Source organism: Salmo salar, chromosome 16, assembly GCF_965601325.2.
Source record: "Salmo salar chromosome 16, fSalSal1, whole genome shotgun sequence".
NCBI classification, from domain to species: Eukaryota; Metazoa; Chordata; class Actinopteri; order Salmoniformes; family Salmonidae; genus Salmo; species Salmo salar.
In genome coordinates, this window is record NC_138306.1 from 38,751,843 (window position 1) to 38,775,925 (window position 24,083).

General features: G+C 43.9%; 1 protein-coding gene across 2 annotated transcripts in view; it reads left to right on the forward strand.

Moving 5' to 3' along the window:
- LOC106573620 (low-density lipoprotein receptor-related protein 5) overlaps positions 1-24,083 on the forward strand; it is an 83,709-nt gene that overhangs the window by 53,626 nt on the left and 6,000 nt on the right. For both annotated transcript variants that reach the window (XM_014148833.3, XM_082962702.1), the window contains 11 exons: positions 10,899-11,115; positions 12,948-13,237; positions 13,433-13,659; positions 17,011-17,195; positions 17,428-17,751; positions 18,413-18,609; positions 18,858-19,072; positions 20,668-20,858; positions 22,233-22,442; positions 22,603-22,728; positions 22,836-23,072. In XM_014148833.3, coding sequence (XP_014004308.3) covers positions 10,899-11,115; positions 12,948-13,237; positions 13,433-13,659; positions 17,011-17,195; positions 17,428-17,751; positions 18,413-18,609; positions 18,858-19,072; positions 20,668-20,858; positions 22,233-22,442; positions 22,603-22,728; positions 22,836-23,072 — 2,419 coding nt within the window. The remainder of the gene's footprint in view (positions 1-10,898; positions 11,116-12,947; positions 13,238-13,432; positions 13,660-17,010; positions 17,196-17,427; positions 17,752-18,412; positions 18,610-18,857; positions 19,073-20,667; positions 20,859-22,232; positions 22,443-22,602; positions 22,729-22,835; positions 23,073-24,083) is intronic.

Below are 24,083 nucleotides of genomic sequence, written 5' to 3' on the forward strand. Positions count from 1 at the left end.
CTCTGACACACTGGTAGGATTGTCAAACGTTTGCCTCACGACAGTACTTGGCACCTCTGAACCGAGTGTCGGCGGACAATCTCTTTAGTGTTCACACACACCAAAGACTTTGGAAGTCGTCAGCCTCCCAGCCTTGTTAAAATACTTCAAACCAGACGGTGGCAGAGTAGCATTGTTTGGCAATGCATATCCGTGCATACTGCTTATGATCAAGATTCCAAGCTTTCTACGTAATGTTTCAACTTTATTTAGAAGAAAGCCCTTGTTGATACTAGCCAGATGGCCATGGCTAGATAACTACCTACAGTTGAAGTCGGAAGTTTACATACACTTAGGTTGGAGTCATTAAAACTCGTTTTTCAACCACTCCACAAACTTCTTGTCGGTTAGGACATCTACTTTGTGCATGACACAAGTCATTTTTCCAACAATTGTTTACAGACAGATTATTTCACTTATAATTCACTGTATCACAATTCCAGTGGGTCAGAAGTTTACATATACTAAGTTGACTGTGCCTTTAAACAGCTAGGAAAATTCCAGAAAATGATCATGGCTTTAGAAGCTTCTGATAGGCTAATTGACATCATTGAGTCCATTGGAGGTGCAGCTGTGGATGTATTTCAAGGCCTACCTTCAAACTCAGTGCCTTTTTCCTTGAATTCATGGGAAAATCAAAAGAAATCCGCCAAACAATAGTACGCAAGTATAAACACCATGGGACCACGCAGCCGTCATACCCCTCAGGAAGGAGACGCGTTCTGTGTCCTGGAGATGAACGTACTTTGGTGCAAAAAGTGCAAACCAATCCCAGAACAACAGCAAAGGACCTTGTGAAGATGCTGGAGGAAACGGGTACAAAAGTATCTATATCCACATAACTTGAAAGGCCACTCAGCAAGGAAGAAGCCACTGCTCCAAAACTGCCATAAAAAAGCCAGACTGCACATGGGGACAAAGATCGTACTTTTTGGAGAAATGTCCTCTGGTCTGATGAAACAAAAATAGAACTGTTAGGCCATAATGACCATCGTTATGTTTGGAGGAAAAAGGGGGAGGCTTGCAAGCCCGAATAACACCATCCCAACCGTGAAGCACGGGGGTGGAAGCATCATGTTGTGGGGGTTCTTTGCTGAAGAAGGGACTGGTGCACTTCACAAATAAATGCCATCATGAGGTAGTACAATTATGTGGATATATTGAAGAAACATCTCAAGACATCAGTCAGGAAGTTAAAGCTTGGTCGCAAATGGTCTTCCAAATGAACAATGACTCCAAGCATACTTCCAAAGTTGTCGCAAAATAACTTAACCTGTTAGGGCTAGGGGGCAGTATTTACACGGCCGGATAAAAAACGTACCCGATTTAATCTGGTTATTACTACTGCCCAGAAACTAGAATATGCATATAATTATTGGCTTTGGATAGAAAACACCCTAAAGTTTCTAAAACTGTTTGAATGGTGTCTGTGAGTATAACAGAACTCATATGGCAGGCAAAAACCTGAGAAGATTCTGTACAGGAAGTGCCCTCTCTGACCATTCCTTGAGCTTCTTGACTCTTTTTATTGAAAACTTAGGATCTTTGCTATAACGTGACACTTCCTACGGCTCCCATAGGCTCTCAGAACCCGGGAAAAAGCTGAATGATGTCGAGGCAGCCCCTGGCTGAAAAACATTAGCACGTTTGGATAGTGGTCGGTCAGAGTACTATGAGACTGAGGCGCGTGCACGAGGCGACCCCATGTTTTTATTTTCTCTCTTTGTACTAAAACACAGATTCCCGGTCAGAATATTATCGCTTTTTTACGAGAAAAATTGCATAAAAATTGATTTTAAACAGCGGTTGACATGCTTCGAAGTACGGTAATGGAATATTTAGAATTTTCTTGTCACGAAACGCGTCGGGCGCGTCACCCTTCTTTACCCTTTCGGATAGTGTCTTGAACGCACGAACAAAACGCCGCTATTTGGATATATCTATGGATTATTTTGAACCAAACCAACATTTGTTATTGAAGTAGAAGTCCTGGGAGTGCATTCTGACGAAGAACAGCAAAGGTAATAACATTTTTCTTATAGTAAATCTGACTTTGGTGAGGGCTAAACTTGGTGGGTGTCTAAATAGCTAGCCCTGTGATGCCGGGCTATCTACTTAGAATATTGCAAAATGTGCTTTCACCGAAAAGCTATTTTAAAATCGGACATAGCGAGTGCATAGAGGACTTCTGTATCTATAATTCTTAAAATAATTGTTATGCTTTTTGTGAAAGTTTATCGTGAGTAATTTAGTAAATTCACCGGAAGTTTGCGGGGGGTATGCTAGTTCTGAACGTCACATGCTAATGTAAAAAGCTGTTTTTTGATATAAATATGAACTTGATTGAACAAAACATGCATGTATTGTATAACATAATGTCCTAGGGTTGTCATCTGATGAAGATCATCAAAGGTTAGTGCTGCATTTAGCTGTGGTTTGGGTTTATGTGACATTCTATGCTAGCTTGAAAAATGGGTGTCTGATTATTTCTGGCTGGGTACTCTGCTGACATAATCTAATGTTTTGCTTTCGTTGTAAAGCCTTTTTGAAATCGGACAGTGTGGTTAGATTAACGAGAGTCTTGTCTTTAAATGGCTGTAAAATAGTCATATGTTTGAGAAATTGAAGTAATAGCATTTCTAAGGTATTTGAATAACGCGCCATGGGATTCCACTGGCTGTTACGTAGGTGGGACGAAATCGTCCCACTGGCCCTAGAGAAGTTAACCTGTTGAGGTGTAGGGGGCAGTATTTTCACAGCCGGACTAAAAACGTACCCAAATTAAACTGGTTACTACTCTGGCCCAGAAACTAGAATATGCATATTATCAGTATATTTGGATAGAAAACACTCTGAAGTTTCTAAAACGGTTTTAATGGTGTCTGTGAGTATAACAGAACTCATATGGCAGGCAAAAACCTGAGAAAAATCCAACTAGGAAGTGGTAAGTCTGAGAATTGTAGTTCTTTTGATTCTCTATCGAAACTACAGTTTCTGTGGGGTCACGTTGCACTTCCTAAGGCTTCCATTGGCTGTCAACAGCCTTCAGAAAGTTCTTTCAGCATTCTCCTGTCACTGGGCAGATAATAGGAGCTCAGTCACTGAGTGGACTGCCTGGAGACAAAGGGATTGGATATGCGCGATCCCGCGAGCGCGCCGTTCCTTCTTTTTCTTCTTGAATGAATATGCTATTGTCCGGTTGGAATATTATCGCAATTTTACATTAAAAATACCATAAAGATTGATTTTAAACAGCGTTTGACATGCTTCTAAGTACGGTAATGGAACATTTTGACCTTTCGTCTCGGGTACCGCGCTCGCGCGTTATGCCTTTGGATAGTGCTCTGAACGCACGAACAAAACGGAGGTATTTGGACATAAATATGGATTATTTCGAACAAAAACAACATTTCTTGTGGAAGTAGCAGTCCTGGGAGTGCATTCTGACGAATATCAGCAAAGGTAAGAGAATATTTATAATACTAATTCTGAGTTTAGGTGACCCCGAACTTGGCGGGTGTCCCTATAGCTTGCTGTGATGGCGAGCTATGTACTCAGAATATTGAAAAATGTGCTTTCTCCGTAAAGCTATTTTAAAATCTGACACAGCGGTTGCATCCAGGAGTAGTCTATCTATCATTTTTTAAATAATTGTTATATATTTTGTCAACGTTTATGATGAGTATTTTTGTAAATTGATGTGCACATTCACCGGCGGTTTTGGTGGGAATACATTTTCTGAACATCGCGCCAATGTAAAATGCTGTTTTTGGATATAAATATGAACTTTATCGAACAAAACATACATGTATTGTGTAACATAATGTTCTAGGAGTGTCATCTGATGAAGTTCGTCAAAGGTTAGTGCTTCATTTAGCTGTGTTTTGGGTTTTATTGACACATGTCCTTGCTTGGAAAATGGCTGTGTGATTATTTTTGTCTATGTACTCTCCTAACATAATCTAATGTTTTGCTTTCGCTGTAAAGCCTTTTTGAAATCGGACAATGTGGTTACATCAAGGAGAAGTGTATCTTTAAAATTGTGTAAAATAGTTGTAAGTTTGAGAAAGTTCAATTATGACATTGTGTTGTTTTGAATTTGCCGCCCTGATATTTCACTGGCTGTGTCCCACAGGTGGGACGCTAGCGTCCCATGTAGCCCATAGAAGTTAAACAATGTAAAGGCAATGCTACCAAATACTAATTGACTGTATGTAAACTTCTGACCCACTGGGAATGTGATGAAAGAAATAAAAGCTGAAATAAATAATTCTCTCAACTATTATTCTGACATTTCATGTTCTTAAAATAAAGTGGTGATCCAAACTGACCTAAGACGGGGAATTTTTACTAGGATTAAATCAGGAATTGTGGAATTGTGAAAAACTGAGTTTAAATGTATTTGGCTGAGGTGTATGTAAACATCCGACTTCAACTGTAGCAAGATGATGAAGAAACAATTTAATACACTCATCCCATACTGCCAGTGTCAGCCCATAGCCAAATGTTTAGCTAGCTAGCCAGCAAGCTCGGCAGCTAACACAGGCAGCTCTTTCATGGAAACTAGCTGATCCATTGTGATTCAATACTAGCTCCAATGGTTAACTAGATTGGAGGAAGTATTTTTAGTGTTGTCTGCATTGCATCTTTGCACTTAGCTAGCTACCATCCCATAGCCTACGTTGCACATATGAAGTGTGACTGGCTCATCCGTGGATGTAAGGAAACAATACAGCTTTTTTTCCTTTTGTTGGCTCCCCCACTTGGGGGTTCATGCTTTCTGATTGGCTCAAAGTTAAGTTGTTGTCCTCTGACAAGCGTTGCGATTCTACAAGTAGAATCAGTAGATTTGTCGGCACGCAGCAGGAATCGATTTTGTTCTAGCAAGAGAAGGAACGGCCACCCACTGTGAAAAGTATCTATCCGCAGTCAATCGGTAGTGAGATTCTCATTGTGTTTCATGCTTAAGATCAACAACTAATTTTAGCCAGAGGAAGTTGAGCTAAAATCTAAATTGGGAACTGTAGATAAATCCTCTCAAACTTTTTCAGCTTGTAGTTGGCTGTCAAAATTGTGCTGATAAACGCTGGGGAAGAGCAGCCTGCTCGCCCTTCTGCAGCTTGCCTGCTAACGCATGCTTCTGTCCCAACCCATGTTTTGACAACAATGGGAACTTGCCTGCCTTCCCATTTGATCAATGCCAAATATATTTGATTGACAACTAAGAGATGGTAACTGTGGATAACAGTCATTCAAGTTCAGCATAGCTGTACTTGGGGAAAGCAAAACAAAATATATTTTTTAAATCACCTTAATTATAAAGTATTGCTGCATCTGTCATCACCTTTGCAGACTAATGTAAGATAGCCAACTATTCCTAATATGATGTAGATTGGATAGTCATAAGTTAGGCTAATAATATATGGATTTTTATTTAACTAAGCAAGTCAGTTAAGAACATTCTTATTTACAATGATGGCCTACCCCGACCAAACCTGGATGACGCTGGGCAAATTTTGCGCTGCCCTATGGGACTGCCAATCACGTCCGGTTGTGATACAGCCTGGAATCGAACCAGGGTCTGTAGTGATGCCTCTAGCACTGAGATGCAGTGCCTTAGACAGCTGCGCCACTCGGGAGCCCAATATAACTGACTCACTGTTCACAAAAAATACTTCTGCTTTTCTTCGCCTTTCTTTGCACACATCCAGAGCTCTGCCCCAGCTAGAGTGAAATTTTTTAGGTAGATCCGAGAAAAATCGGTAACTGTTTTGCCTTTTTATAAACTTTTTTTAAATTCAATTCTACGACTCTTTACCTTCACGACTGGGGACACTAGTAGAGTCTTTAAAAACCCCAAAATTACAGTGTAGGCTACTCGGCTGACACTGACAAACTGAGATAAATGAAAACGACCTCGTCTTGGAGGAAATTATTGTTAAAAAAAAAACTGGCCAGGAGCACGGACACACCCAATGATAAAGACAGTGAATATGCGCACTCACCGGGATATGGCCGATGCTCTTCGCTATCAATAAGATGAGCTACTGTTCACTCAATAAACTATTGCGAGTTGAGAATTTTGATAGCGTAGCAAAAGACATGTTTGTTTTTTTCTTTATCCTCACGTTTTTCCAGCGACTTGTATTTTGAAATATTGCGTTAGGCCTAGGTCCATTATAGATGCTTTTCACTTACAACCAGCTATTTCATATTCTGCTCACACTGCCCAAATAGCACGCTTCCCGACTGTTGATTATGCCCTGACCTTATGATTTTTAAAACAGTCCAAAGCAACAAAGAAAATAATAAGCTAATGATCCTCTGTGGCCAAATCATTTTATCTGATGTAGGGTTTTGAAGGATTGTATTTATTTTTGTGTAGACCGGAGAAATTATATAACTTTGTCAAGTTCAATTTACTTTAGGGGAAGTGATTCACATTTCTTGCTAGCTTACCAAATGACATCTGCATCTCTAGCTGTAGCCACCAAAAAATGATATGGGAGGAAAGTTTCCCACTCAACCACTCGTCCATCCAATGACATGACATCCTTCCAGCAGCTAGCTAGGCTCTGTGGTTTTAGCTTGCCAAACAAATAGCTACATATTCTCTTCGCACCATGGAAAAATGTGTGGAATTGCAGGAAATTAACTTTAAAATGTTTTGCTCGCAAAGGGGGAGTGGTATGGATGTGGGTATGCAAACCCACGAGCCACTGCGGCCCCTCATGATGAGTTGTTTTTTGTGTGGCCCCCATCCCAATAAAAGTTTCCCATCCCAGCTCTACATTGACATTTTTTGTCAAATATAACCTCTTTTGTAAAACCTCTTATGAAGTTGGTTTTGAAGCATAAACTGTCAATTTTATATTTTTGACTGATATTATCATTGTCTGTTTCATATTTACAAAGTAGTTAAAACACTGTCAGTTCCACTATAAGCTGCTAGCGAGTAGAAACTAAGACTGGGCTTCAGGGCCATGCAGCCTTCCGTCACACTGCCCCGGCCTGCAGATTCAATTTGTAAGGCATCTCAATGACACTGAGGCGCAAAGAGGACGTTTACAATTGGCTGGCATTGAAGCCTGCCGAGGATTGACTTTTCCCTGAATTACTGATGAGACTTTTGTGTTTTCTGTTTTGTTTGTTTTCCCTCGGTCAAGAAAAGGGTTCTCACACTATAAAAAAAACTCTCTCAGTGCATAATTGTCTCTGAAAAAGAGCAGGGAGAAACAAATGCTGCAACCATCTTTCAGTGGCGAGGGCCATGTCTAATTGTCTCAGTATAAAATGAATAGAACGTCTGTAAGGGAGGGGAATAGACTCCTGCTGATAGGATGGCCATCAAAGTGCTGTTTTTTTGTTTTCTCGGTTGGTCCTACATTTTGAGTCCATTTTGTGTTTTGTTTGCAGGATTTTCCTTTTTGGTAGAAGGGGAGGTAAATTCCGTCAACACTTATTTTTATTTTTTCCCCCCCCCTGTGGCATTATATGTTTTAATGACCTCAGAGGCCTGCTTAGGTTTGTTCTGGACTAATTAGCCTAGGCAGCTGGCGCGTTCTTAACAGCACAGAGGGTCCAGTGTGTGCTGGCAGCCATGCGTTTACCCGTGCCTGCAGTCTAGGGCCTCCCCTCCCCACTTCCCTCCATCCTCCACTCCACTCGCAGGCTAGCCCCAGAAAGAGTTAACCTGGAGAAAGTGTGGCCGCACCGTGGCTGGAATCCAGGGCCAAAAATCAACCAGCTGCACACTTAGTCCTTTGATGCGCTGCGCTGCGCTGCAAGGCGAGCGGTGTATGTGGAATTGTCAGGATGGGGAGGAACATGACTCCATAGCAAGAGCAGTAATCTTACCTGGATTAGACTGAGAAAGAAATGGAGAGGGAAGGAATGCCAGAGTTGGAGATTTTCTCCATTGCTGGTAAAAATAGCTGGGGTTTTTGGTGGTTACTCGGGTGAGCAGTCAAACAATGTCCTATAGTCCACTGAAAGCATAAAGGCAAGGGGAAACAGATGTTTGAAAGGTATGCCATCCAATAAAAAGGTCTAATTACACCAGTGGAAAGAATTCATGCCTCACTCCTACGTAACCATGAGACTAGAAAGATCAACTCCAGCCCTTCCTATGTTCAACTACGCTCCCAAGATTGTGTTATAATAATATTAAAGTGAAAGTCTGCTTCCAAAGCACACCTGGTCATCCATATTTTAATTGGGTCACAGATAACACTCTAATTAGGCCTAACTGCAAACTAACACATTTGCATTCCAAGGGCAGGAAAAGTGTTTAAAATGATCAATTTCCCCAAAACAGGGAATCATAACATTCATGGCATACCACACAAGTTGTGTGAAGCTTCCAGGAAAGTCCAGTTGAGGTATTATATCTCTGCTAGCTGGGGCTGCTATAGAAACTATGGCTGCTGTTTTGTTGAGCATCATGACCTACCCTCTCCCCCTCAGTGTGTTACTGCAAACCTTTCTGAATATCTTACCAGTTCCCATTTAAGACTTTCCACTGAGTTTTATTGGCTGGCTTGAGTTGTGCTTAGCCCTCTTAGTCAGTGCTATATGCTTTCTCCTAATGTCTTTATCCTAACAGCCACACAGGTATAATGTTCCATAAAGAATGCTCGGGGGGAACCCAGTCCACCCCTCTAGTCTCTCTCTCTCAGCCATGTGGTCAGAGCAGTTTAGTGAGCCGGATTATCCTCCATCTCACCTTCTCCTCAAAAGCGACACCATTTCTCTGTGGTGTCAAATTCTGCCTGTCCCCCTCATATTGTGCTGTCTGCAGTGTTTGTGAAGAGAAGAAGTATTTCGCCCAACAATGTGCCAATTATTTATATATTTTTCAAATTGGGAGAGCGGGAGGAAGTCAGTGAGTCGCTCCACCAGCTGTAGGAAGCGAGGGACTGAATTACAGAAATGAATCAAGTGGACACCCCTCCAGGGTAGGCAGCCCTTGGAAGCAGCCTCAGCCCCATCTTCGTCTGCACACTACAAGCTCCCTGGCCACACAGGAAGAGCTCGAGATGGGAACCAAACCGTACAGAAAGTCTTTGTTTTAAGAGCTTCTCGGCAAAACAATATGCCACACTAATATGGCCGTCACTGGCAGAGCTGTCTGTGAATACGTAGGTTGTATTTAGACATCAGCCGATATCTGTTGAAAGGGCCTGAGTTTGTATTCACTAGAGCGATCCAAAGTCCTCTGTAAGACCACCAGATCTTATAAGTTCAAGTTGCCATTGTTAAATACCTGCTGTGAACAGGATATGCAAGTGTACTGGTGCCTTTGTCCTCAGTTCCTATAGAGTTTTGTAAAGTGCTTGTGGACGACGTCGTTTTCATCCAGAGAAGTCTTTTCTTAACTTTTCATTATCATTTTTGTGTCCGAGCCACTTCGGCTTGTCTCCCACCAAAATAAAGACCTAGGGTTGGTTGGTTGTATGGAGTGATTAACACCCACGTGAACCCACTGATACCTCCATGCAAACCGAAATGGGAGAAGCACACAGTGCTGATCTGTGTAGTGCTCAGTTTCTCCTAGAGTAGAATATGCTCACCATGTCACGTAGGAGTGGCCATTATAAGATGCCACACTCCAGAATTTTCAGTCGGACTGAAATATTTCCTGGAGCTTACACCAGTTTGCTAAAATAAAAAACACAGGTCTATTTTCAGTGGCACAGTTTTGTGTAATAGTAATGCCGGGTTGGCTAGGATTTGTGTCGAGTGTAATTGCAGCCTTTTCAGAAATAAGCAGTTAAGTTCCCAGTAAGGAACACTCAGTTTCAGCTCTCTCTTTCTGCTCCTCATAAGACAGAGGCATGCTTTGGCACCACTCCCTATATCCGTTTACTTCATTTTCTAATGCAACCCTTGTGACTGGAATCCTATACTGTCACATTTATTCATTTAAATATGATATACTCTGCGTGAATAAGGATTATTTGTCTGGTCTCCCACTTAGCAGAAATTGGGTTTTTCCCCAGATATTGACGGTCATGCTCCACAGTTAATGGTGATCTTTGAATATAAATAGCTTGTCAGTTTGCAGTTAGTTACATAGAGTTTTATTGATTTTAAATGTCTCCATGATCTGGCTTTGAAACAGTCTTGAAATTACTGCTCTCTACAACTCTATGAAATACAATGACAATACTGTCATTGTTAGTGCATTCTATCCAGTGTCAGTAACCTGCTCTGACCTGTTTGTGTGTTTTAAAATGTACCCCAGCTTACCCCAGGTTATCAAGAATTAGATGTCATAACTCATATTGACGCCTACAGCATCTATGGTAGGGATCATCAACTAGATTCAGGCGCAATTTTTCTTTTCTTGAGCGGATGGTCGTGGGGGGGTGGAACATAATTCCAAATAATTTGTAGACTGCAAATTGACTGCAAGAAGCCCAAACAGATATATTTGACTAAAACATAATAATTTCAAACCTTCCTAACTTCTGTATACAATATTATGCTTGGGAATACTGTGGAACATTTCTAAAATTAAATCACTTGATTTGCTGTTGTCAGTTGTCAACTTTGGCAGCCAAATAAAATCCCCACCACTTTCTTTCCGCCAATTGGGGAATCCTGATCTATGGGTGTGGGTAGATGCTTGTGTGTTACAGAACAAGAGCCTGAGGACAAACTCTTTTGCTTGGACAATTGCTTATGCCTATCAGACAAATGCCTATCAGTTGCTGTTTCCTACCACTGTGCCCTTGAGCAAAGCACCCAACTGCTCCATGGGTGCTGAAATAACAAACTTTTTTGCTCATACTTGGCAAAAGCTACTGCTTGGGTTGCCCATCAATATTAAACCCCCCTCCTCTCTGTAAACCCAGGTGATTGATGTGGATGGCTCCAACAGGATGACCCTGCTGGAGGACAAGTTACCCCACATCTTTGGCTTCACGCTGCTGGGCGACTACATCTACTGGACGGATTGGCAGAGGAGGAGCATCGAGAGGGTCCACAAGACCAACGCCATCCGAGAGATCATCATTGACCAGCTGCCTGATCTCATGGGACTCAAGGCCACCAGAGTCACTGAGGTCTCCGGTACGAGAAAGAGGAAATTATGGGGTTTTATTGTTATTTGGATGTATACAGCTGTAGTAGTGTAAGAAGTGTTTCATTTATAAACTCAGCAAAAAAATAAACGTCCTCTCACTGTCAACTACGTTTATTTTCAGCAAACTTAATGTGTAAATATTTATGAACATAAGATTCAACAACTGAGACATAAATTGAACAAGTTCCACAGATATGTGACTAACAGAAATTGAATAATGTGTCCCTGAACAAAGAGGGGGTCAAAAGTAACAGTCAGTATTTGGTGTGACCACCAGCTGCATTAAGTACTGCAGTGCATCTCCTCCTCATGGACTGCACCAGATTTGCCAGTTCTTGCTGTGAGATGTTACCCCACTCTTCCACCAAGGCACCTGCAAGTTCCCGGACATTTCTGGGGGTGAATGGCCCTAGCACTCACCCTCCGATCCAACAGGTCCCAGACGTGCTCAATGGGATTGAGATCTGGGCTCTTCGCTTTCGCTGGCCATGGCAGAACACTGACATTCCTGTCTTGCAGGAAATCACGCACAGAACGAGCAGTATGGCTGGTGGCATTGTCATGCTGGAGGGTCATGTCAGGGTGAGCCTGCAGGAAGGGTACCACATGAGGGAGGAGGATGTCTTCCATGTAACGCACAGCATTGAGATTGCCTGCAATGACAACAAGCTCAGTCCGATGATGCTGTGACCCTCCACCACCGAGTACAGGCCTCGGTGTAACACTCATTCCTTCAACGATAAACGCAAATCCGACCATCACCCCTGGTGCGACAAAACCACGACTCGTCAGTGAAGAGCACTTTTTCCCAGTCCTGTCTGGTCTAGCGACGGTAGGTTTGTGCTCATAGGCGACGTTGTTGCTGGTGATGTCTGGTGAGGACCTGCCTTACAACAGGCCTACAAGCCCTCAATCCAGCCTCTCTCAGCCTATTACGGACAGTCTGAGCACTGATGGAGGGATTGTGGGTTTCTGGTGTAACTCGGGCAGTTGTTGTTGCCATCCTGTCCCTGATGTTCGGATGTACCGATCCTGTGCAGGTATTGTTACACGTGGTCTGCCACTGTGAGGATGATCAGCTGTCCGTCCTGTCTCCCTGTAGTGCTGTCTTCGGCGTCTCACAGTACAGACATTGCAATTTATCGCCCTGGCCACATCTGCAGTCCTCATGCCTCTATGCAGCATGCCTAAGGCACGTTCACGCAGATGAGTAGGGACCCTGGGCATTTTTCTTTTGGTTGTTTTTCAGAGTCAGTAGAAAGGCCTCTTTAGTGTCCTAAGTGTTTCATAACTGTGACCTTAATTGCCTACCGTCTGTAATCTGTTACTGTCTTAACGACCGTTCCACAGGTGCATGTTCATTAATTGTTTATGGTTCAAGCATGGAAAACTGTTTAAACCCTTTATAATGAAGATCTGTGAAGTTATTTGGATTTTTACGAATTATCTTTAAAAGACAGGGTCCTGAAAAATACGTTTCTTTTTTTACAGAGTTTAGGTAGTGACAGAGGGCGGCGCATAATTGGCCCAACGTTGTCCGTGTTAGGGTTTGGCCGGGGTAGGAAGTCATTGTAAATAAGAATTTGTTCTTAAATGTTCTTAACTGACTTGCCTAGTTAAATAAAGGTTACATTTTATTATTCTACAATATTAAGTATTTAATAATTCTGAGTACTACTAGGGTAAATGTTTTCTTATGTATGATGTATTATCACAACTGACAGCTGTAAACAGTCCTTAGAGAGGACAGTACCAGAGCTCCCGGTCTGCTGCAGATAAACTGACCATGTCTCTCTCTTTCCCTCTCTCCCTCATAAAGGCACAAACGGCTGTGTGGAGGATAATGGCGGTTGCAGCCACCTGTGTTTCCACCGGCCCCAGGGCCTGCGCTGTGACTGTCCCATGGGCCTGGAGCTCCTTAATGACATGAGGATGTGCGTGGTGCCCGAGGCTTTCCTGCTCTTCACCAACCGGGCTGACATCCGCTCCATCTCCCTCGGGACCAACTCCAACGACGTGGCCATCCCCCTCACCGGGGTCAAGGAGGCCTCCGCCCTCGACTTTGACGTCTCTGAGAACAGGATCTACTGGACTGACGTCAGCACCAAGGTGAGAACGACTCCTTTTCTCTGTAAATCTATTCTAGTCATTCTTTTTAGGGTTTCCATTCAAATTTTGGGGGTTTGTTTTCTGTCATCTGGGTTAATTTAGCTATCGGGATGTTTTATTTATTTAAGCGCCAGGATTTTTTGGTTCATATTGAGCTAAGTGTCTGACTCTACTCCACTGTCCTCCCTCCCTCAGACCATCAGCAGGGCCTTCATGAACGGCAGCTCTGTTGAGCATGTGATCGAGTTTGGGCTGGATTACCCAGAAGGCATGGCAGTAGACTGGATGGGCAGGAACGTGTACTGGGCCGACACAGGGACCAACCGCATCGAGGTGGCCCGGCTGGATGGACAATACCGACAGGTCCTGGTGTGTAAGGACCTGGACAACCCTCGCTCCCTGGCCCTTAACCCTGCCAATGGGTAAGACTGACTGGGATCCAGCTCATCTGCATGACACAACTCACAGACATGTCTGACTGACATGAGCCTGGTCACAGATCGGTTTGAGCTGTCTTGCCAGCTTTGAACGTGTGACAATGACCATAGGAGTTGGAATGGCAAGGCGGTACAAACGGATCTGAAACCAGGCTAGGCTGACGTCATCTGTTTACCAGTACCCATAGAGATAACTGTCTGTCTGGGTGAATCCCCTCGCATGATTCGTTCCCTCTGACTTTCTCAGGCAGGGAGTGTAGTGAGGTTGCATCAGAGGCACAGCACTGCGGCTTTCAAGTTTTTGTCACCTGCACAAGTACAGTGAAATGTCTTTCTTGCAAGCTCTTTCCCAACAATGCAGTAATATCAGTAGTACTATAAAATATAGTCGAACAAAAACACGAGAAATAGAAATAAGATGAACACAAGAAAGTAAGTAAGCTATATACAGGGTCAGTTCATGGTCAGTGCCAATACCATAGTTACAATGAGCAGGAATACAGTGTGGTAGAGGTAGATATGTATTGGGGTAAGGTGACTAGGCATCAGGATATGATAAAGGATATCAGGATAAGATAAACAGAGTAGTAGCAGCAGTGTGTATGCGTGATGCATGTGTGTAGAGTCAGTATGAATGTGTGCATGGTGTGTGTGAACACATTTAAGTGTGTGAGTGTATAGTCCTGTGAGTGGGCACAGAGTCAGTGCAAAAATAAAATAGAAGGGTCAATGCAGATAGTCTGTGTAGCCATTTTGTTAGCTATTTAGCAGTCTTATGACTTAGAAATAGAAGCTGTTTAGGAGCCTGTTGGTGTCAGACTTGTTGCTCTGGTACCACTTGCCGTGCGTAAGCAGAGAACAGTCTATGGCTTGGGTGGCTGGTGTCTTTAGCAATTTTCCGGGCCTTCCTTTCACACCACCTGATTTGGTGGTCCTGGATGGCAGGGAGCTGGGCCCCAGTGATGTTACTGGGCTGTCCGTACCACCCTCTGTAGCGCCATGTGATCGAGGGCGGTGAAGTTGCCAAACCAAGCAGTGATGCAGCCAGTCAAGATGCTCTCAATGGTGCAGTTGTAGACCTTTTTGAGGATCTGAGGGTCCATGCCAAATCTTTTCAACCTCTTTAGGGGGATGAGGCACTGTTGCGCCTTCTTCACGACTGTGTGCATGTGTGTGGACCATTTTAAGTACTTTAGTGATTTGGACACTGTAGTCCACGATCAGCTCTTTGGTCATACTGACATTGAGGGAGAGGTTGTTGTCCTGGCAACACATTGCCAAGTCACTAACCTCCTTTCTGTAGGCGCCTCATTGCCGCCGGTGAAAAGGCCTACCACCGTCGTGTCGTCAGCTAACTTGATGATCATGTTGGAGTAGTGCATGACTATGTAGTCGTGGGTGAACAGTAGGGGACTGAGCACACATCCCTGTGGAGCCCCCATGTTGAGGGTCAGCATGGCGAATGTGATGTTGCCTACCCTCCCCACCTGGGGTGGCCCGCCACCTCGGCCCGTCAGGAAGTCCAGGATCCAGTTACAGATGGAGACTTCTCCTCCATGTGAGGAGTTGTTAGTCGATACATGTGTGCCAACATGTCACAGCTTTTACATGTCACTCTGCAGGATGAAGTCATGTCCTGGGGCTGTCAAGAGTCATGCTTGTGGCTTCTGATGCATTTTTTACCACCTAGCTTTAACCCTCGGCATTTTTTCCTTTCTCAGATACTGAACTGGCTTGAGTTCTACAGGTATTATCCCCATTGCTGGGGCCGTTGCCATTTACCAGTCCATATTGAATTAGTTTGGGAATGCAGACATAGTCTTGGCTGGCATCAAGTGTTTGGGGGTATATGGGCTAGAGGTCGACTGATTATGACTAACACCGATACCGATTATTGGAGGACCCCAAAAAAACGATACCGACTAAATCGGCCGATACAAATATATATATATATATATTTGTAATAATGACAATTACAAAACACTTTTATTTTAACTTAATATAATGCATCAAAATCTATTTCGTCTCAAATAAATAATAAAACATGTTCAATTAATGCAAAAACAAAGTGTTGGAGAAGAAAGTAAAAGTGCAATATTTGCCATGTAAAAAAGCTAACGTTTAAGTTCCTTGCTCAGAACATATGAAAGCTGGTGGTTCCTTTTAACATGAGTCTTCAATATTCCCAGTTAACAAGTTGTAGGTTGTAGTTATTATAGGACTATTTATCTCATATAGGACCATTTGTATTTCATATACCTTTGACTATTGGATATTCTTATAGGCACTTAAGTATTGCCAGCCTAATATCGGGAGTTGATAGGCTTGAAGTCATAAACAGCGCAATGCTTGAAGAGCTGCTGGCAAATGCAGGAAAGTGCTGTTTGAATGAATGCTTACAAGCCTGCTGCTGCCTACCACCGCTCAGTCAGACTGCTCTATCAAACTCATAGATTTAATTATAATAACACACAGAAATACGAGCCTTAGGTCATTAATGTGGTCAAATCCGGAAACTATCATTTCGAAAACAAAACGTTTATTCTTTCAGTGAAATACGGAACCGTTCCGTATTTTGTCTAACAGGTGGCATCCCTAAGTCTAAATATTGCTGTTACGTGGCACAACCTTCAATGTTATGTCATAATTATGTACAATTCTGGCAAATTAATTACCGTATTTGTTAGAAAGAAATGGTCTTCACACAGTTCGCAACAAGCCAGGCAGCCTAAACTGCTGCACATACCCTGACTCTGCTTGCACAGAACGCAAGAGAAATGACACAATTTCCCTAGTTAAAAGAAATTCATGTTAGCAGGCAATATTAACTAAATATGCAGGTTTAAAAATATATACTTGTGTATTGATTTTAAGAAAGGCATTGATGTTATGGTTAGGTACACATTGGTGCAACGACAGTGCTTTTTTCGCCAATGCGCTTGTTAAATCATCACCCGTTTGGCGAAGTAGGCTGTGATTCGATGAGAAATTAAGAGGCATCGCATCGATTATATGCAACGCAGGACAAGCTAGATAAACTAGTAATATCAACCATGTGTAGTTATTTAGTGATTATGTTAAGATTGATTGATTGTTTTTTAATAAGATAAGTTTAATACTAGCTAGCAACTTACCTTGGCTCCTTGCTGCACTCGCGTAACAGGTAGTCAGCCTGCCACGCAGTCTCCTTGTGGAGTGCAATGTAATTGGCCATAATCGGTGTCCAAAAATGCCGATTACCGATTATGAAAAATTTAAAACAGCCCTAATTAATCGGTCGACCTCTAATATGGGCTTGTTCTACTATGTTAAAAGCAGCTATGTGTGTCTCCTCAGCTACATGTATTGGACAGAGTGGGGAGGCAAGCCCAGGATCGCCAGGGCCCACATGGACGGCAGCAACATAATGACCCTAGTGGACAAAGTGGGCAGAGCCAACGGCCTCACCATCGACTACATCGACCAGAGACTCTACTGGACCGACCTGGACACCTGTATGATAGAGTCAACCAACATGCAAGGTAAACGCATACAGTAGTCAACCTCTTCTCCAACCCCTCTGTTGTTTATGATTGATGATACATGATGAGCATAGAACTCTGTAATATCGCTGTGGTTGACAGCAATCTTCATTAATGTCCATTCTCCTTTTTCCCCCCAATATTACTGTACAAATATATCATATTGCTGTGGTTAACATCAATATCCTCAGATCTTCAATAATCCATATATTGACAATCATATTTCACCCAGGTCTACAGAGGGAGATAGTGGCTGACGACCTCCCTCATCCGTTCGGTCTGACCCAGTACCGGGACTACATCTACTGGACAGACTGGAACCTGCGCAGCATCGAGCGGGCCGACAAGCGCTCTGGGCTGAACCGCACCATGGTCCAGGGACACCTGGAGTACGTTATGGACATCCTGGTCTTCCACTCCTCTCGCCAGGACGGTGCCAATGACTGTTCCCAGAACAACGGCAACTGTGCCCACCTGTGCCTGGCGTCGCCCGCCGGCTCCCAGTGCCGCTGTGCCTCCCACTACATACTGGACTCAAACAGCAGGAACTGCAGCTGTGAGTAGAGAAACGACCAGGGCCGGCATTGACAGGGGGTTGTTGAGTTTATGTTTTTAGTTTGATTCAGTGTTGTATTTAGTGTGTTGGTACAGTCATAGTTTATTCTGTTTTGAGGCATATGCACAAATCTCCTGTGGACATTTTACTGTAAGTTGGAAATTGAATCTCTCTGTTAAGAGTAGGTGAGTCAGTGTATTTTACAACGTCTTTGCTCTAGAAGGATGTATTGTCTTAATGAAATCCAGGTGTGTCTACAGCCCTTGGCCATGCAAACCTCATAACACGTGTCTGTCTGAATCATACCATGAGCTGACCTCAGACTTTCACTGAGGCCTGATGTGGACAAGTGTTAGAAAGTAGGTTGCTGTGCACATATCACAGACTGAGCATTCCTCTGGTCTTGGCATGGGATGAAGGCCCTGTGTTTCTACATGTCTTTTTCTTTCTTACTGCTGCATACTTCCCTGGCCTCTGGGGACCACTGATTACTGCATTCTAGTAAGCTGATTACAACATCCTGAGTCATGGAAAGGTTGGTAGGAGAGAGGGAGGAAGAGATATAGAGGGAGGGGACAGAGAGAGTGAGCGAGAAGGGGAGATGGAGAGATTCAAATGTTTGGATTGGGCCTGTTGACCTCTGACCCCTCCCTCCCTCCAGCCCCCTCTAGCTTCCTCCTGTTCAGCCAGAAGGCCTCAATCAGCCGCATGGTTCTGGGTGAGCAGAGCCCCGACATCATCCTTCCCATCCATGTCCTTCGCAACGTCCGGGCCATCAGCTACGACCCCCTAGACCACCTGGTCTACTGGGTGGACGGGCGGCAGAACATCAGGAGGGCCCGCGACGATGGCACACAGGCGAGTCATGCTGATAGAGAAGACCACATATTTACTTGCTTTTACATACACAGTTAAGATGCATATAGTATATTGTTTTTCAATTACATTTTAGTTTACATGCATATAAAGTTGAGGGAGTTATAGAACTTCATTTAATTGTCAGTACAGCCATTTGTTTGAACACTCGCATATCTTTTGTCGACAGTGTGAAATCTTTCACAATTATAGGCCCTTTCTCTGATTTAATCTCCTTCATCCTCTTCCAGTCGTCAGTGGTGGTGTCCACCACTTCCACCCACCAGCAGCAGCCTGACAAACAGCCCCACGACCTAAGCCTGGACACCTACAGCCGTACTGTCTACTGGACTTGTGAGGCCACCAATACCATCAACCTCCAGCGCCTGGACGGAGACGCCGTGGGCGTGGTGCTGCGAGATGAACATGACAAACCCAGAGCCATTGTAGTCAACGCCGAAAAAGGGTGAGGAGGGAAGGGGGAGTGTTGTATCATAGAGGTGACTGGAAAACAAAGTGCTGCCTGGTTCATACTGTTGCAGCTCGAGGCAACTGTTTTTTGTGCAGATAGAGGCAAACTGACTCAATAACTGCATTTAGGGATGGCAACATTTCTATTTCAAATCTCCCAGGCTCGGTTTTCAAGTCTACCCCGAATGTGGTGGACTTGGGAATGAAAAACCGAGGGAACTCAATCACTTGAAAGCTTTTGAAAATATACAGGACTTCCAAAATAGTTCAGTGTCCCCTTATGAAATATTTTCAAGTGAGCGATGCCACTTGTATGTGTGTAAATATAGCAGTTGGCTGGCGGGCAGATCAGGGACTGGGTGTGGCACTCCTCCAAGCAGCAGAGTAATTAGTGGGTGATCAGGTGTTTAGTGATGTGGTGTTGACAATTTGACATAGGAGACTCTGTGGAACGGTGTTTATTTTCCTTCGATAGGGCAGGGAAGGAACCACAGCCCCAAGTAAGTACGAGACTGAATGTCAGGCCATGTGTGCAGCAGATGGTTGTGTTTACTGTTCTGCCTGCACTACTTTCTCCTCTCCAGTGGTGCAGTAGTATGGTCAGGGCCATAGGTCAGGGCCTGGCAGGCTGCACTGTAATTGTGATGCTCATTGTTGATGCGGCCGTTCTCCATGTTACGTTCTATTTGGGGCTCTCCTATATGGTTTGGCTTGGATGTGGCGGAGGTGACTTCTCTCATAGGAGTGACCCGGAGTAAACTAATCAACATGAGACGTTGTTTAATCGAAACATCTAAAACTGAATATTGATAGCAATCAGCTTGACAATTTGATATGGTCTTATAGTTGTTTTTATCCGATTTGAAAGTTTCATTCAGTTGCTTGTCTCTTCATGGGCCTGGAAAGCACTAGATAGACATTGAAGATATTTGGCCGAGCTCAGTACAGACAGTCTCAAAAGGTTATAGGCAGGTTGAAGAGCTGTCAGGGTTAATTTGTTCTCTCCCACGTTCCCTTGAGAAGTGACGGCTTCTACATTTACTCAAAGCATTATGTTATTACATTAATACTTCAACTGATTACACTCAGACTGATATAAAAAAAAATAATCCCTTTTGACTTGACGAGGCAGAACCAAACTGAAGAAGCAGAACCAAATTACAAACAGACGAGCGTTTGCGCAATTGCATTTCTTCCTTCAAGTCTTCTCTGTCTAAACAGGTGTTAAGGGAGGTTCTTATCAGAGCTGATAGAAGCTGGTGTGAGACGTAACAAACCGGGAAGGCCTCTACTCCTCCAGGCTCTGAGAGGGGGGCCAACTGAACAGCCCTGCGCTCTTGTCTACACCCAGCACAGTACAATACAGGCTGCCCTGCCCACCCATCAAAACACATACCTCAACTGTTATTTATCTCCCATCTAGCAGTAAATCTCTCTGGCTGATTTCCATGTTGTAGTGTGATTAATATATCTGTCAATGTTGACTGTCTAAAATCCTGTACACAGTTGGTGGTTTGGGCAGCAACTGTTCAAATGTCTGTCAGTATGCTTTTTGTTGTTTTTTTCTTACTGCCTCCATCTCTCCTGTAGGTATATGTATTTCACGACCATGCAGGATCGCTCTGCTAAGATCGAGGGAGCGTCTCTGGATGGGACGGAGCGGGAGTCTTTGTTCACCACGGGCCTGATCCGGCCTGTAGCCCTGGCCCTGGACAACAAGCTGGGGAAACTCTTCTGGGTGGACGCTGACTTGAAACGCATTGAGAGCAGTGACCTCACTGGTGAGTCCCAATGCTAAAGAAGTGTGGACAGCCATTCTAGATCCAGAGCATCAGCACTCAAACACTGCTGATCATCTGAAAAGCTGTTGCTATGGTTTATCAGTTTTGACAGCATTTATTTACATCTCTCATTCTCAGTAGTACACAGAACTACCATGGAAAATGACAATGTTCCTCGAGTCCAAACACAGTTTGTGGTCTAAAATAAAATCCTAATACGTCTGAAAGCCTACATCTTCAAAGAGGATCTTCACACCAGAAAAGCCTGGCCTCTTTGGACCCCCCCATCAGGCCAATGAGGAGTCATTTGGACTCAACATTCTAATGAATACAATCGGGAAAATAATACTTTGGTTGTGTTTATGAAGAACACAATAGCATTTTCATTAGTTTGTTGCTGTGGAGTGGATGGAATTGTGATATTTTGAAATAGGGCTCATCTCTTCAGAGCTATTTGGCAATGGTAAGTGTTTTAAAAAAACATCAGAATCTGCTTTTTCTGATACTATATAGAAATCAAGTCTTGCCTTCCTGTGACACTACGATGATATGAAAAGGTAACTTTTTTGTGCAAAACAACTGTTTTTAACAATTATGTTTGATATCAAAATTCAAAATATCAGGAACACGTTCTCTTTCCATGACAGACTGACCAGGTGAATGCTATGATCCCTTATTGATGTCACTTGTTAAATCCACTGGTAGTAGGTAGTAGGTGCCAGGCGCACCGGTTTGAGTGTCAACTGCAACGCGGCTGGGTTTTTCACGCTCAACAGTTTCCTGTGTGTATCTAGAATTGTCCACCACCCAAAGGACATCCAACCAACTTGACACAACAGTGGGAAGCATTGGAGTCAACGTGGGCCAGCAACTCAATATTAGGAAGGCGTTCCTAATGTTTTGTACACTGTATGTGTGTAAAATAGACTTATTTTAGGAGAAGTCCAGAGGGGGGCATGACTTTAAAATGGCAGAGAAATTTCCATTTCAATTCATATTGGGTCAAAATGATCCCCTTGGCCTTTCTAGTGTTAAATAAATCCCCCTGCCTCTGAAGTCTGGACTGGATAGGAACAAGACAGCATCCAGACTGATTTCTCCAGGCCATTTACGCACCATCAGACTGTAGAGTTATACAAGGCAGACCATGTTTGGCAATAGTTATTGAATATTAGTCAAACTGGTTTTAGTGATGGTGTCTAAAGTTATTACCTATATTTTCTATGATAAGGTTTAGAACTTATTAAGGAAGACCTAAGGGTCTGAAAATAAATGCATTTGGGAGGATACACTGTCTTTGATGTGAGATATAGGATATCTATTGTTTGGTGTATACTACCCTTGTTCTGAGGTCATTCCTCTTCCTTCTCCCAGGAGCCAATCGGATCGTCCTCCAGGACTCTAACATCCTGCAGCCCATGGGTCTGACAGTGCTGGGGGAGCACCTGTACTGGATCGACAGACAGCAGCAGATGATCGAGAGGGTGGACAAGCTGATTGGGGAGAAGAGGACCCGTATCCAGGGCCGCATTGCCTACCTCACCAGCATTCACGCTGTGGAAGACATGGACCCTACAGAGTTTGGTAAGGCACCTGGAGGAGCCTGTGTTTAGCCACTTCCTATTGCGTCAGCTAATACCAATCCTTTTGGAAAACATCAATGTGTGATGCAGTGCTTTACTACAACAGAGTTCCATTACTCTCCAGGGGCAAAAACTCACTGTCCACATCTTCTCCTCCACAGCTTCTCATCCCTGTTCCCGTGACAACGGAGGCTGCTCACACATCTGCATCGCCAAAGGAGACGGGACACCTCGCTGCTCCTGTCCCATGCACCTGGTCCTGCTGCCCAACCTGCTCATCTGTGGAGGTACAGCTGCTGCTGTAACATTCAATAATGATGTGCGATACACAATAAGTCAAGTATAACACCAGGCATTGGCTCTGAATCTAAACTCCTCCCCCCTCCCACTTCAGACCCACCCACCTGTTCCACAGAGCAGTTCACCTGTGCCACGGGCGACATTGACTGCATCCCCATGGCATGGCGCTGTGACGGCGTCGCTGAGTGTGATGACAACAGTGACGAGGAGAACTGCCCCATGTGTTCTGCAATCCAGTTCCAGTGTGATAAGGGCCAGTGTGTGGATGCTCAGCTACGCTGCAACGGAGAGCCAGACTGCGCAGACAACTCCGATGAACAGGACTGTGACAGTACGTTCACTCAACTGACTTTATGCACAATATTGACACATACAAACTTCCAAGATGGCGCAGCAGTAAGATGTTTTAGTCTCATGTAAATATTGTCTTTAGTTTTTTATATACATTTCACTCTTTTTTCCATTTTCAAATTAAATATACCTTCCTGCAACCCGCCTCACCCAATATGATACGGAGCTGCAATTTTTTTTACCTTATAACTGGAACCTCCATCAGCAGCTAGCCAGCTAATTAGCTACTAGCCATTTAGTCATTGTTAGCCACTGCTAGCGGTCTTTACCTTTAGCTCGGACTCCAGACACTTTAGCCCGGATAATACCTGCCAGTCTGCACAGCTCAATATCAGCCCAGAGCATATCAGACTGCTTTTTTCCCCCCACTATATCACCGGATTCCTGCCGCAAGCTCTGGACCATTACACCGGATCTTCGCAGCTAGCTAGTTGCTACTGAGTGGCTATTGTAGCTAACGCCCTTGTCCAGAAGCATGCACCAGTTAGCCTCGAGCTAGGCCCATCTCCCGGCTAGAAAACGAAGTACACCAACTACAATAGCTCTTGCCAATTGGCCTGATGTAGAACTAAGAACAGATATAGGCCTTGGTTCACTTCAGACTTGACCAGCACAAAAACACCCTGTGGCGAAGTGCACTAGCTTCAAATAGTCCCCGCGATATGCAACTTCTCAGGGAAGTCAGGAACCAATACACACAGTCAGTTAGGAAAGCAAAGGCTAGCTTTTTCAAACAGACATTTGCATCCTGCAGCACCAATTCCAAAAAGTTTTGGGACACTAAAGTCCATGGAGAATAAGAGTACCTCCTCATAGCTGCTCATTGCACTGAGAATAGGAAACACTGATGAATCCATGGTAATCGAGAATTTCTATAGGCAGTTCTCTACGACTGGCCATGCTTTCCACCTGGTTACCCCGGCCAACAGCTCTGCACCCCCCCCCCCCCCCCCCCCGAGTCTGAAAATAAATTAACCCAACAGCAACTGGC